Source organism: Petaurus breviceps, unplaced genomic scaffold, assembly GCF_028583685.1.
Source record: "Petaurus breviceps papuanus isolate PSGF00001 unplaced genomic scaffold, PetGlider_PUasm1.0 186, whole genome shotgun sequence".
NCBI classification, from domain to species: domain Eukaryota; kingdom Metazoa; phylum Chordata; class Mammalia; order Diprotodontia; family Petauridae; genus Petaurus; species Petaurus breviceps.
Window position 1 is genome coordinate 16,715,321 of NW_027185798.1, and position 15,385 is coordinate 16,730,705.

The window sequence follows — 15,385 nt, forward strand, 5'->3', positions numbered from 1 at the left end:
GCAACCAATGAAACATCAGAAAGCATGATCATGAATAACTACAATTGCTTGTACTCTGGATTTAGAATGGGAGCTAGGAGAAAGAAGAAACAGGAAGGGGCCAGTTGCTGAATGAGGCTGAAGTCTGGGGTAGTGGTCAACAGAACCTTGCCACATGGTAGGTTGAGTGAATGTTTACAGATCTGATGTTATAGAGAAGCAAACAGGAGAAGAGGGGGTAAATTGGCAAGCGGAGATGAAAACACTCCACCATTTTATCTGAATAATACGGTACAAAGGTCTTGGGCTTTGGTCCAACTTTCCTGGGAGGGCCTTTATATTAGTGCTAAGCAGAAGAGCTTCATTTTATTTTTGTTCATTGCGGCTGTCAGCTTGAACGGGAAGTTCTGTTGGAGGTAATTGCTTTTTCTGATTCTTTTCTAAAACCTGTTATTGTTAGTTCTTTAAATGAATTCATCAATGTTTAGGTGAAGTCAGTCTCCTGGTTAAAAGGAGACTTCTTGAATTAAAAGCATGAAGCAGGAGGAGGTTTTTCCCAGTTACGTTCGAACGAGTCTTTCTATCCCCACAATCTTAAACTTCTGTAATCAGGGAAACCTTGGACACTTTACTACAATTATGCTATTTGACTGTAAAAACAATGCAGTAAATTTTATAACAGCCGTGTTTCCAGAATGCAGGGTTGCCCTTAAATTTAGGGGGGTTTTGTATGGAATCCTAAAAAAATAGTCAAACCAAAGATTGCTGTCTTTTTCATGGCTTCCTCTGAAGTTTCCTAATACCTAAAATCTTTCCTAATGGCCAGTGAATTTTAAGTGTGAGTAACTGAATCAATCAGCTGATCTACAAGAAAAATAGTGGACAGGAGAGATAGTACTAGGTTGGGAATAAGAGGAGGAAGGTTCAAATACCACCTCTGACAATTAATCCCTGTTTAGGCAACTCACTTAACTTCTCTGGGCCTCAGCGTCTTCATCTGTAAAGTGAGTTAGACTTAATGACCTCTGAAGATCCTCCTAGCACTAAACCTGTGATCTTGTAACCAATTCCAAGCCTATGTTGCTGAAAACAAAAGTGGTTGTTTTCCTGCTTTTGTCTCTTGCTGGAAAAGGGATTGTGGGAAAGGAGGTAACTTGGTGCAGTGGATCGAGACCCAGCTATTTACCCCCTAGAAGACTCTGGTGAAACCATTTCATCCCTGGAACCCTCAGTTTTCCCATGTGTTAAATGAGAGGGTTGAGTAGATGAGATGAGCTTAGCCATCCCTCCTGTTCTGAATTTATGCTCTTATGATCCATATAGATACATCCTAGCATGAAGGAGTTTGGCATTCATTCATTCAATAAACATTTACTAAGCACCTTCTATGTGCCAGACACTGTGCTAGGCTCTGGGGATACAAAAAAAGATAAAAGACAGTCCCTGCCCTCAAGGAGCTTACAATCTAAGGGGGGAAACAACCTGCAAACAACTATTGACAAAGCAAGCTCTATACAGGATAAATAAGAAATAACTAACAGAGGGAAAAGTAGAATTAAGAAGGGTTAGAGAAGGCTTACTGTAGAAAGTGGGGTTTTAGTTGGGACTTAAAGCCAGGGAAGTCACCATGACTTGATGGAACTTACCTTGACTTTTGGAGGGAAAAACGAAATGACCAGTTAGTAAATCTGGACAGATGAAGTGAAATTTGGAGATGCTATCAAGTTACTTAAGGGAAAAGAGTGCAGGGGAAGTAACCAGACCATGGGGAGAGAACAAAAGTGGTGAATACTGGAAAGAAAGTCATCTCTCGCTGATCTCCAGATTCCAGCTGGGTGACATTCTCATCTTTCCGCCTTCCTCCAGGTTGCTGGCCCCTACCCCTGCCCCCTCTGAGAGCTAATCTTCCCTAAGGCCTAGCTCCAGTAGCAAAATAACCGAGAGCCTTCCCACCACCCTCACCATTCCTCTAGTGGTAATGAGCATTCTTTCCCTTCATTTACATGGCACATTCTCCGGTAAAATGGAAGCTTCTTGATCCCAGGGGCTGGGTGGTACAGTGGAAAGAATCTGGATGCAAATCCTGCCTCCAACCCTGGTCACTTGCTGCTTTGAGCAAGCCACTGAGCCCTTCTTTCTAGGTCACGGGTTCCTCAGTTGTAAATTGAGGGGGTTGGACCAGACAGCCTTTGAGGTTCCTTCTAGATCTCATTTTCGTCTTTGTTCAACTCCTTGAACACAGGCTTTAACCATAAATGACACACCTACTAAATAGAGTTGGTGTTCAGTAGGTCCGTGTTAAACTGAAATAGGTTTATAGAGGCCATACTATGATGCATTCTCTAAGCCTCGGCAAAGGTGTCTAATTTTGGTAAATCCGACTTGGTGTCCCCAATTCCTTAAGGTGAAAATGGAGAGTCTTAAGAACAAGCCCCTAGGCAAGGAGGGAGTGGTGTACCTCAGAGGCAGACCTTGCAGAGCTGCTGATTTGCCCTAAAGGGAAAATAAACATGCCTGTCTCTTGAGTCTGCTTAAATTGTTTACAACCCAGGTCCCTTTTTTATTTCTCATTTTTGGGATACTTTGTCTCTGCGTCTGTCTTTCCTGTGTGCAAACAAGAGGTCCCCAGATAATTGGGAGCATCAAGAGGGGTTTCTTGTGGGAGGGGGCCCCTGTGGGAAGCTGAACCTGGAATGGACCGAGATGTTCCAAGAGGCAAAGGTGAAGAGGGAAGAAGGATTTCTGGCCTGTCTGAGAGGGCCTTGCAAAGGGGCTGAGGCAGCAGAGAACTGTGTATGGGAAGCTTTGTTTGGCTGGAGTGGGGCCGGGGGAGGTGTGGCGTAATGCTGAGGTTGAATGAAAGGTTGGGGCGGCCTCTCCTTAGTTTATAGTGTATTTGATTCCAGGCATTTCCCCATGCGGGTGTGTGCAGGGCTGAGACCGGGGAAGCCTGGCTGTAGAGCCCCAGCTTTACTAGCCGGAGGCTGCCCTCGGGCCGGGGGTCTCGAAGGAGGGCTGGAAGCTGGGCCGGCCCGCAGAAGATGTAACTGACAGGCCACGTGGAGGGAGCCGGCCCGGAAGCTCTCGGGAGCGCGGCAAATGGGGGTTAGACAAGGACTTTGACCTTGGACTTAGGGTAGGTCTACACCCGGAAGGTACTCCCTGGCATCCAGTCGGCACCCGCATCTCAGAGATGGGGAAACTGAGGCACAAACAGGCGGGGATCTGCCCGGGTCACACCAGGGGTGGGACTGGAAGCACGAGGCCGGTGCCCTCCGTGGGGGAGGGGGAAATCCCTAAGGGCACCTCCTGTGGGCAGGGAGTGACGCGTCCCAGGGCTATTCAACCCCGGGGGCGGATGAAGCAACTCCAGAGCGAGAGCGAGTAGGTGGGGCAGGCCCTGGGCCAAGTCTCGGTTGACGTCAGAGCCCCGCTCCCCCGCCCCCATCACTGGACTCGGCCGGCGACCAGCGGCGCGGGCGCGGGGCGGGGACTCGCTCGAGCACGTGGCCTCCGCAAACCAATAGGAAGGCAGGCTGAGGGGCCCGTCCCCCGAGCTTGGGCTCCGGGCCTGATGGTGACTGGCGCCCAGGAGCCGAGGAGCCCGCCCTTCCCCCCCCCCCCCCCCCCCCCCCCGCGGCCCCGGGCCCCCCCCCCCCGGGGGCGGCCCCCCGGAGTCTGGGGAGGAGCCCGGGGAGGGGGAAGCCGAAGAGGCCCCGCCTCGATCCTGACCCCGCCTCGCCGGGCTCCCGCCGTCCGGCTCTGGTCTCGTGCAGGGCAGCGCCATGGAGCAGCTGGTGTTGCGCGTCCGGAAGGCCTTCCAGACGGGCCGCTCGAGGCCTCTGTCGTTCCGCCTGCAGCAGCTGCAGGCCCTGCAGAGGATGGTGCAGGAGTGCCAGAAGGAGATCCTGGGGGCGCTGGCCGAGGACCTGCACAAGGTGAGCCGCGGGGCGGGAAGGGGGCGGGGTTCTGCGCCGGGGGGGCGGGGCGGGCCCCGGACCTGCGCTGGGTAATCCGCGGCAGGGGGAGGGCCTTGGGGAAGCCCCACCCCCTGCTCTGCGGAGCTCTGATTTCCGGCGCGGCTCCCCTGTCCGTAGCTCCCGGCCCTAGTCGTAGGCCGAGCCTTCTCTGATTTGTCGGATGATGTCGTTCCCTTCATCTCGGGGAAGGGAGGGAGAAAATCTGTCCTGCCGCAAAACGGGATGGAGGGGAGGCCAAGGGCAGGAAGTTTGACTGATGGACCCCAAAGTGTGACCCTCCCCCCCACTCCCAGTCCCAGCGGGGGCTGCTCGCCCACCATTTATCCCTTGGGAGACCGTCCGGGGCCGGGGCTGGGGCGTGAATGGCGAGGGCCTTTGTACAGTGGCGAGAGAGCCGGGCGCAAATCTCCCGTCTCTGGGAGACCGACAGCTGCAGAGGGCGCCCCCTAATCCGCCTTATCCCTGTTAAGGGGGTGGGGAGGGATCGAGGTCCGCCAAGAACCCGCTTCGGACCCAGTCACACTGTAGTCAATGGAGAGAAAAAGAGAGGCGTGAAAAAAAGGTTATCAAGCAAGTTATGGGCAGGTGGCCGTTGTGAAAGCGCACGGGGTGCTCGGCTCCAGTGAGGCCCAGGCCCTTTGTCCGAGTTAAGTTTTTGGCCAGTCTGTGTGATTGGTGTGAGTAGGAGAGAGATTGGAGGGACTTCAAGGATTCGTGGATCGCATGGCCTAGAATGGAATTTAGCTGGGGTTTATGGAACAGTAGATAGTTGGAGAGGTAACTTCATTGATCTACAGGGTGGGATTAATTGTCAAGCAGTGTATTTCCTGCCTGAGACTTAAAGCTGCTCTTCTGCCCACTGTCACTTTAAGATTAACCATGATTCTATATTGTGATAGAGTGAATTCAACGCATATAGTCAAGAAGTTGTTAATATTCTTGGGGAGCTTAACCTTGTACTGGAGAAACTTCCTGAATGGGTTGCCCCAGAGCCAGCTAAGAAGACTCTCTTGACAATGATGGATGAAGCCTATATCCACCCAGAACCTCTTGGAGTGGTCTTGATTATTGGGGCTTGGAACTACCCATTTGTCCTAACTATCCAGCCATTAATAGGAGCCATCGCAGCAGGTATGGTGTCATTTTTACCTTTTTTTTAGCACTAATTTTCTCAAATTAATTTGCAGATTAAAGGTAGAAGTCATTGAATCATTTTCAATGAAATCAAGTTGAATCATTTCTCTACATTGATGGCCATTCATGTTTGCCAGACACTTAGTCATTTCATAAACATTATTGAATCATGATAGAGGCTTTTATTAGACATGGTGACTTTATTAGAAAGCACTTGGGGAATCCATGCACTGATTCAGACCAGTGGGATTATAAAGGCCCCAAAAGTCAGTCCATAGATTAAGAGTAAACAGAATGGGATTGTAGCCAGTTGGCTAGGATCAGGGGCCTTGAACAAGTCAATTCTATTTTCTTTGGCATACTAGTTATTGCATTAGACATTGTACTATGATCCCAAAGTACTGATTAATCTACAGCATGAACTCTATACTTCATTTCCATGGTATCTTACCAAACAGTCTGCCCATTTAGTGTCAGCCAAACCTATTTGTTTGGTGTTGCTTGAAAATTTCAGTGGGGATTTGGGGGGGGGGGCCAAATTCAAGATCATGGAGAATAGCTTCAGAAAAGGAGATTAGGCAAGAGATTTGTTCACTAACATGCCTTCTGTCTCTCCCAGACTGAATCTGTAGAGTGGGTTAATTGGAACTTTATGAAAGCAAAGCCTGAGGAGCAGAAACTTCAGTTATCTGTCTTGAAAGTGGTCATTGCTGCCCCAGGCAGACAGGAAAAATGACGTAGGATTAGTGAACCCACAGCTGAACAAAAGCATAGGAAGCTGGTTCTTCTGAACAGGAGTCATCTTGTGGCAAAGAGGATTAGAGCCTTCCCAGAGAGATGCTAGGGGAGAAGGAGCTGGAACATTCTCTTCTCATATTTCTCCACCCCCCCACAACCCCTAAATAAGTCTATATCTACCCTGCCCTCCAGGCTTGGGAGGGGTCAAGAAAGTAGAAGAGTGGGAGTCAATCCAGGCTTTCTCAGGAATTGGTACCATTTCAGAAAGTGAGATAGTGAGTGGAGTAAGTTACCAGAAAGACAGTTGGAGTGCCTGTGCCCCCAGCTCAGCACTGATAGCCATTGACGTTACTCAAGTATCAGAAAGTCTTCCATGCTTTGTATTGTCCAGGAAATGCTGTCATAGTCAAGCCATCAGAGTTAAGTGAAAGGACAGCCACACTCTTGGCCAAGATCCTCCCTCGGTATCTAGACAAAGTGAGTATTTCCTAACACATGTTTTAAAACGTTTATCTTTAGGTTTTGTTAATGCTTTAAGAAAGTTATCATCACCACTGAAACCCTCCGTTGCTTGCCTTGTAACAAATATGTAGAGTTAAGCAGAATAAATCGGTGCATTTTTAGGCCTTGCCGGTCTTTTCCTTGTTCTGTCCCTGAGGCAGGATGCGTACTTTCCCGGGAACCCACGAAGTCACGATTGGTCCCTGGGTCTGTGATCAGTCACCAGCATTCTGAAGGCTTTCCTGTTTCTCTTAGTGCTATTGTGGTCCCCATGTACATTGCTCTTCTGATTCTGTGTACTTTCCTCTGCATCACATCATGCACATAATTATTCGTTCAGTTTGTGTGTAGTGGCAGAAGTGAATCTGCAGCTTCCTTAAGCCTCAGCATGCATTTAAACAAAGAAACTGCCCAGAATTGGATAAGAGCCAGGGGCTGTGGAGGGGTACAGTATCTGGGCTGAGCAGTCTGATGGTGGAACCAAGAGAGTTATTCATTGTCATGAAAACTCATCCCAGGTCAGAGGGAGCGGGGTTAACAGTGGCAAATGCTGCTGAGGTCAAGAAAAATCAGTTTACATGAACGAATCAGATTTGTCACTTAGGGTTACAGAGCATGGGTAACTTTGAAGAGGGCAGCACCCATTGAATCATGAAGTCTGAGATTCATATTACAAAGGGTTTAGGAGAAAGTGAGAACGAGGAGAGGCATTGAGTGTTAGCTTTTTCAAGGAGAAATCTATACCCATATGTATGTTTATCTATCTTTACACACACATCTGGTTTTATGTACACATACACACATCCTGTACATAAACAGGATGGTAATTAGCAGGGATAATAGGACCTAGGGCTGCTCCAGGTGCTGCTCTGGGTCTAGAGCTTTATTTGTTTTTAAGGATCAAGAAAACTTAGGTGTGTTTGTAGGCAGCAGGAGATAAATAAGAGAGAGGGAGTGATTAATGGAAGACAGTCCAGAGAAGCTGGGAAGGGAGAGAATTAAAGGTACCGGTAGAAGGACCGTCTCTACAACAGAGATTGGATTCAAGATGGTGTGAGATGAGAGGGAGAAGCAAAATCTCAGCAAATGGCCTTGGTAAGATCCTCAGAGAAAGGACTGCTGGGGGAGGCTTGAGAAAAGGTTTGGAACAGGCAGTCAGGAGTGAAGGCTTGCCTTGATGCAGTGAGGACTCGGCTGAGATTAGATCGAAGAGATTTGTGGTGGACCCAGGCAGTACAGTTCCCTGGTTTTGTGCAGCTCTTTTGCAGTGGGTTACTAGGAGTAGAGCGAGACAGAGAATGACGGTCTTAAACTAGGTTTGAGATTGGACAGAACAGAACTGCAGATCTTTTCAGACTTCTTCAGTTTACTGATCAGGTTTGCTGACATTTTTGGTTGTTGTTTAGTTGTTTCAGATATGTCTGACTCTTTGTTATCCCATTTGGGATTTTCTTGGCAAAGACACTACAATGGTTTGCCATTTCCTTCTCCATTTTACAGATGAGGAAATTGAGGCAAACAGAGGGAAGTGACTTGCCCAGGGTCACATAGCTAGTAAGGATCTGAGGCCACATTTCCCCTTGATTTTTTTGCTTCCTCTTTTTTCTTGAAAATATATTTTTTATATGGGATGGCCTTCTGGGAGGAGGGATACTGGGAGAAATTGGCCATATGAAAAACAAAAGATACTAATAAAGATTCATTTTAAGAATTAAAAAAAGGAAAGGGAGTGGAGAACTTCCCTAATCTGACCAGGACAAGGCTGGATTTCATCTGACTCTTAGAAATTATCTCATTGCTCCCCTTAGTGGTGCTGCCATGCAAGAGACCAAGCTGGGTGAGTCCCTCTGGTCCTGTCATTCACAGGGAACCAACTTATCTCAGACTCTTTAGAGCTGATGTCTTTTGAAGCACAGCCATCGATAAGAAACCTTTCAAAGGGTAGGAGCTGACCGCTAGTAACTCTCTAAAGTCCATAGGACAAGTGATAGGATTCTGTGAGTTCAAACCTGTCTGAATCTGACCTTCTACCTACTGGCCTTTCCTTCCCTTCTTCTTTCCTCATGACTTCTGCTGCCTTTGAACTTTGACTTTTTCCCTTCTCTTTCCCTAAATCAATCATAAAATAGGAATTTAGTGTTGATTATACTTTATGGAATAGAGTTTACTGGTTATTTTAAAAGCAGGAAAGTTAGATATATGGTCTTTTTCTTGAAGGATGCAAAGCATCATTATTGAGATGTTTTTTCTTTGGGTGTGCATGTTAAGAGGCTGTATCCTTATCCCTGGTCTAGAATAACTCTAACCTGGCCTTGTACCTTTCCAGCCCTTCTTTTACTGTATTCTTCCTTCCAGAGCCCCAGAATTGTTACCACTTATATGGAGAATCACTTAATGTTTTTTTTTCTTCCCATGAGAATAATTCCTAATGGACCTGTAGGGTGCCACTCATGGAATTTTTCTTCCTTGTAATTCTATAGCTGCAGTAGTGCCCAGCCTGACTTTTTTGGAAATAGCTTTAAAAAAAAAAAGTCTTACATTAATTAGTGCTATTCTCTAATGTTTTTTTGTTTGTTTTTAAATTAACCCAATTTTCCAGAGTCCAGCTTTTGATTTTGGTTTTCTATTAAAAATATTTTGCCAGATAACAAGTATTTATTTCTTTTCCCTGCCAAGCTCCCCTTGGGGACACATAACAATTGCCATGAAGTCCACTTTTACCAGTTCTGTGTAGGCTTTACTGCCACCCCAAAACTCCAGAGAACATCTGCCATGGAATAGACTACTAATCCCTGAACCAGAGTGGTGTTTTCTGTGCTTTTACCCAGGCCAGGTTTTAGAACATGATTCCCTTATAAGAATGACTTCTTTGCCCCATGCCTTTGCATAAGGCACCAGGTAATGCAGTGCCTCTTACTGAATTTCTTAAAGCAGGTTCCCAGAAATACCAGCCTCTCCCTGGTAAGGTTTGCTGCCAGCTTAAGAATCTTCTGACATAGTAGACTCAATCTTTACTGAGCCAGAAACACTCAGTGCCATCAGATGGGTGCATAACCAACTGAAATATTTTGAGAGTGTCTGGAATAAGGTCTAGATCTCTTTTTCTGTCAACAGCCACATCTTCCTCTTGTCTGAACTTGGAGTCTCATATCCCAGGTGGCCAGGAACAGTTGGACCCGGATCTTAGTACTCTGGTTCAGGGCGCTTCCTATTCACCTGTACTGTGTTCCGAGACTTTGTTTGTCAGTGACAAGAGGATAGCGTAGTCTTGTCTCCTTAGAATTGCCTTTGCAGCAGGGAAACTTAAAACATTTTTTAAAGCCTCGTAGAATAGGAAGATGTCTTTAAGAATGGATGTGGAAAGCTTGTGATTATTTGGTAACCCAGTCTTGTTCTCTCTCATCTCTTCCTCTAAGGAGCTGTACTGTGTTGTTAATGGTGGTGTTAAGGAGACCACAGAACTTCTGAAGCAAAGATTTGACCATATTCTCTATACTGGAAGTACTGGAGTCGGGAAGATTGTCATGGAAGCTGCTGCCAAGCATTTGACCCCTGTGACTCTGGAGCTTGGAGGGAAGAGTCCATGTTACATTGATAAAGATTGTAATCTTGATATTGCTTGCAGGTGAGGATATCATTCAGATTTATTTCCTATCAAGGGGAGTTTACTCCTCTCCATACAGTATATACTTTGACCCTGGGGCCATTAACCTTGGAATGTCACTCCTTAGCTTTGACTATTTCACTAAATGAAGGGTGTCCAGAGTTCAAAAAAGCTTCCTAATGCAATGTCTTTTAAATGTTTTGCTATTTTCTTAAAATTACATATCATTCAGATATTCGAAGGTATGACAGATGTTACATGGTCCACCCTATACCTGAAAAAGAACCTGTTCTATAGGATTCTTGACAGATGGCCATGGAGTCTCCACATGAAGCTTTCTATGAATAATGTAATAATAGTAATTTTTAATTAATTTTAAATTTATATTATTTCTATATAATATTATTTATATATAATTAATAATTTGATATAAGTAATTAATAATTTAATAATAGTAATTTCTAATATATGCCTCCCTGAAACATAATATTCAAAAGCCTAAATCTGCTTCTCTCCCATTTCTCCCCTTTGTTCCTAGGACTAAACATAGCATATCTGATAGTTCACCTATGGCATCTCTCTGCTTCCTTAAGGATGCCTGTCATGTTTCCATTGGCTCTTAATAGGGTCTGATTTCAAGACCCTTTAGCATCCTGCTTGGCCTCCTCTGGACTCTCTGCAGTGTGCCCAGGTTCCTTTTTTTTTCCTTCTCCCTTTTTATTATTTATTTATTTATTTTTAGCATTCTTTTTTTTTTTTAATTTTGAATTCTATATTCTTTCCTTCTCTTCTATCTCTTCCCCATCCATTGAGAAGGTAAGAAATGTGATATCAATTATACAAGTGAAATCATGCAAAATATATTTCCATATTAGCCATATTGCAAGAAAAGAAAAAAAAAGGAAAGAAAAATAAAGTGAAAAAATTATGCTTCAATCTGCACTCAGACTCCATCAGTTCCTTCTCTGGAGGTGGATGGATATTTTCATCATAAGTACTTTGGAATTGTCTTGGATCATTGTATTGCTTAGAGTAGCCAAGGCATTCACGGTTGATCATCGTACAATATTACTGTTACTGGGTACAGTGATCTGTTCTACTCTCTTCACTTTGCATCAATTCATATAGGTCTTCCCATGTTTTTCGTGTCTTCTAGTACAATAGTACTCCATCACAATCATATGCTACAGCTTGTTTAGCCATTATGCAGTTGATGGACACCCCCTCAGTTTCCAATTTTTTGCCACTTGAAAGAGCTGCTATAAATATTTTATAGAGCTATTTTAATAATATTTTTCAGAGCTATTTTAATTTGCATTTCTTTGATCAGTAGTGATTTAGAGGATTTTTTCATATGACTATATAGTTTTGATTTCTTCCTCTGAAGACTGCTATTCACCTCCTTTGACCATTTATTAGTTGGGAAATGATGACATATATATAGTCTTATAAATTTGTGAAATTCAGTTCTCTCGATATTTAAGCAATGAGACCTTTATCTGAGGCATATGCTGTAAAAAATTTTTCCTGCTTTCCTTTTCATCTTGGCTACATTGTTTTTGTTTCTACAGAATCTTTTTAATTTAATATAATTAAAATTATCCTTTTTGATTCTCATGATCCTCTCTATCTTGTTTGGTTATAAATTCTTCCCATAGCCATAGATCTGAATTTACCCATATTCCTCTAATTTGCTTATGATATCACCCTTTATGCCTAAATCCTATACCCATTTTCACCTTATCTTATTGTGTGACATGTTGGTCTGCACCTGGTTTCTGCCAAACTGCTTTCCATTTTTCCCAGCAGTTTTTGTCAAATAGTGAGTTCTTATTCCAAAAGCGTGGATCTTTGCGTTTATCAAACACTAGATTACTATGGTTATTTATGACTGTGTATTGTGTACCTAATCTGTTCCACTGACACACCATTCTCTTTCTTAGTACTAGATTGTTTTGATGATTACTAGTTTGTAATTCAATTTATGATCTGATACTACTAAGCCACCTTTTTTTTTATTGATTCCCTTGATATTCTTGACCATTTGTTCTTCCAAATGAATTTTGTTATTTCTTCTGGCTCTATAAAATAATTTTTTGGTATTTTATTTGGTATGCATTAAATAAGTAAATTAATTCAGGTAGAATTGTCATTTTAATTTTATTGACTCATAAGCTGTTTATTTCATACTCATAAACAATTGCTGTTTCTCCAGTTGTTAAAGATCTAACTATATTTGTGTGAAAAACATTTGTAATTGTGTTCATATGGTTCCTAGGTTTGTCTTGGCATGTAGAGCCCCAAATATTTTGTGTTATCTATAGTTATTTTAAATGGAATTTTTCTTTCTATCTCTTGATGCTGGACTTTGTTGGTAATAGATAGAAATGCTGATGACTTATGTGGGTAGCTATTTTATACCCTACAACTTTGCTAAAGTTATTGTTCCAACTAGTTTTTTAGTTTTGATTCTCTAGGTTTTTTTCTAAGTATACCATCATATCTACAAAGAGTGATAGTGATTTGCTTATGCCAATTCCTTCAGTTTCTTTTTCTTGTCTAATTTCTATAGCTAGCATTTCTAGTATAATATTGAGTAATAGTGGTGATAATCCTTGCTTCAGCTCTGGTCTTACTGGGAAAGCTTCCAGCTTATCTCCATTACAGAAAATGCTTGCTGATGATTTTAGGTAGATACTACTTATCATTTTAAAGAAAGCTCCACTTATTCCTGCACTGTCTAGTGTTTTTATTAGGAATGAGTGTTCTACTTTGTCAGGTGCTTTTTCTGCATTTGTTGAGATAATCATATGATTTCTGTTGATTTTGTATCGATGTGGCCAGTTATGCTGGTAGTTTTCCTAATACTGAACCAGCCCTGCTTTCCTGGCATAAATCTCACGTGTATGATATGATCATATGTGATCCTTATGATACAGTGCTAATCTTGTTGCAAGTATTCTAATTGAAATTTTTGCATCAATATTCATTAGGGAAATTGGTCTATACTATAATTTTCTTTCTTTGTTTTTACTCTTCCTGGTTTAGGCATTAGCACCTAACTCTGCTACTGTCTCACCCCATGTCTCTGTCTTGTCCATAAGGAACACAGATGCTCTCCTGGAGTTTGGTTTTACTTTGTAGTGTTACCCAGGTCTGCCTGTCCAAGGACTCTGTCAACAAATAGAAATCAGGTTTTGTAGACTAAGTGCCTAACAGTCAGCCCCACTCCTGAGTCTCTGGACTTCACCACCATATCTCAGCTACTTCTTACCCGGGAAGATCCCTTCTATCCCATAGCTCCCCATCTTCCCATGGGTGAGCTCCTTCTGGAGCCAGGCATCCTGGCCCTGGCCTGATTCCCTGGACTTTGCCAGCATCGTCCTGCGTGCCTACCTCATCCCTGTTGCATATCAGTTTCCTTGTAAGTGTTGTATCCCTTTCCCTCTCTCCCTCATTAAAATGTCATCTCCTGGAGGACAGGGACTCTTTTTCTTTGTCCAAGTATTTGTATTCCCTGCTCTCAGCACAGTGCCTGATGCATAATAAGCACTTCATAAATTTTTTTTTACTAGTCTGACATGACCTATTCTTGGGAAAACCAGGTCAGCTTTTGGTGATTACTTGGCTTTTTCGGTGTTCACAAGCTATCAGTTTACTAACATGTATGCAGATTTTGCCAGGAGTTGATGTCAAGTTCATTGACCTACAGTTCCTGGAATCAGCTTTAGATTTGTAAAAAATTGGAACGTTTGCCTTTTTCAAACAATTTGACACCTGGTTTCTGAAATCTTTCTGAGTTAACCGACAATGACTCAGCCAGCAGCACTTACCCAATGATTTGCCCTGGGATGTAGCTTAGACTTATTTGGAGTTTCTGCTCCCTTTAACCCTGGAAAGCCCTTTTTGTCTTCCTCCAGAAGAGATTCCCAAACTTATTTGACCCTGCCCCCTTTTTTTCTTTTTTTGATTTTTTTTTCCCCTTTTCAAAAAAAGAAATTATTTAGCAGCCCCTGGGGTTAGGTTAGATTAACCCTTATTTTATTCAATGCCCCCCAATTGTACCCAAGGCTATTACTGACCCAGAGCAGTAGTACACTTGTTATCTTTCTGTAGTCGTGGGTACTGTCATAGTATTATTCTGATCATGCTTTTCTCACTGCATCATTTCACTATAAGTCTTTACAGATTTTCTTTGTCTTCTTCATATTTCTCATTTCTTATGGCACAACCATAATTCAGCCATGCCTGAGTCATTGGGCATATTTTTACATCTTTTATTTTCTTTTATTTTACTTTTTTTTTTGTTTTTACTTTTTAGAGGAGGGAGGGCAGGGCAATTGGGGTTAAGTGACTTGCCCAAGGTCTCACGGCTAGTTTTTGTGTTGTGTCTGAGGTTGCATTTGAACTCAGGTCCTCTTGACTCCAGGGCCGGTGCCACCTAGCCACCCCAATATTTTTATATCTTTTAAATGAATGTTCAGAAACCACAATTCCTCATTGAATGTATGTTCTTCTCTGGTGCACCCACTTTCCCCTTGATATTTTGGTCTGGAACAGAGTGAGGTACTTTGAATAAGAAAAAGAAGTGGGCCTTTAATCTGTAGCATTTGGATTATTGTCTCCCACTGTTGTTCTGGATTCTTTTTTTGGAAAAGTTTCCTGCTTTGACCTGTTTCTTGAGGGCATTTCATACAGGTAGAAACGGGCCCCTTACTGATTGTGTAAGGATGACAATCCTCGGACAAGATGCTAACTTAGACTGTAGCTTCTTTTGTTTTCCTGTGTCCCTTTTTCCAGGCTAGTAATTATGCCATCAAGTAAAGCAGCCGTTCGGGCGTGGTTAGACTGTCTGATCTGAAATTGTGCTTTTCTTCCTCCTCACCACAAAAAGCATCCCTTTGGTTCACTTTTGTCTCTCCAAAGACTTCCAGGGGTTCACAACTGCACAGGTCAGTTTCTATAGAAGAGCAGATTAAGTAGGAACAGACCACACCCCCAGAATACCAGCCTGGTCCGTGGGGCCCAGAGAGGGCATCACTCTGGGACACTGGCCCAGCTGCCTTTGAAGGAGCCCTGGAGAGAGCAGGTTCGAGTTGTGGTTCAGTCCTGCTGCCTTGTTGGCCAAAGAAGCCCTTTCTCTGGGGCTTCATTTCATGCTTGGCCCACCTGCCAAAGTGGAACTGCAGCAGCCTGTACTTTGTAGGGGGAGGTGGAAGCTCTCTTTCCAGGCCAGGGCTCAGCAGGGCAGTAAGTTTGCATAAAAAGAATGAATAGAGAAGGTTGTTGCTAAGGTTTTTTAGAAAAGAAACTGTTCAGTTCTTCCTCACTGGCAGAGCTAGAAGGATGTGAGCCTCTGGGTACGATTTACATAGCCAGACATGAATTACCTGGCTCACAGGGAGCCATAGGTTCAGACCATCCTCAGACTGGGGAGGATGTCCAGTGT

General features: G+C 43.7%; 1 protein-coding gene across 6 annotated transcripts in view; it reads left to right on the plus strand.

Moving 5' to 3' along the window:
- The first annotated feature begins 23 nt into the window (after positions 1-23).
- The window catches only part of ALDH3A2 (aldehyde dehydrogenase 3 family member A2), a 52,343-nt gene continuing 36,981 nt past the window's right edge, over positions 24-15,385 (plus strand). For 3 of the 6 annotated variants that reach the window (XR_011168635.1, XM_069089611.1, XM_069089615.1), the window contains exons 1-5: positions 24-157; positions 3,756-3,917; positions 4,859-5,090; positions 6,223-6,308; positions 9,749-9,957. Coding sequence is in view for 5 of the 6 variants with exons in the window: in XM_069089611.1 (XP_068945712.1) it covers positions 155-157; positions 3,756-3,917; positions 4,859-5,090; positions 6,223-6,308; positions 9,749-9,957 (692 nt within the window). In the remaining variant the exon portion in view is untranslated. Of the gene's footprint in view, positions 158-184; positions 396-2,869; positions 3,116-3,755; positions 3,918-4,858; positions 5,091-6,222; positions 6,309-9,748; positions 9,958-15,385 lie in introns of those variants that run through there. The other 3 variants (XM_069089612.1, XM_069089613.1, XM_069089616.1) reach the window with 3 other exon arrangements.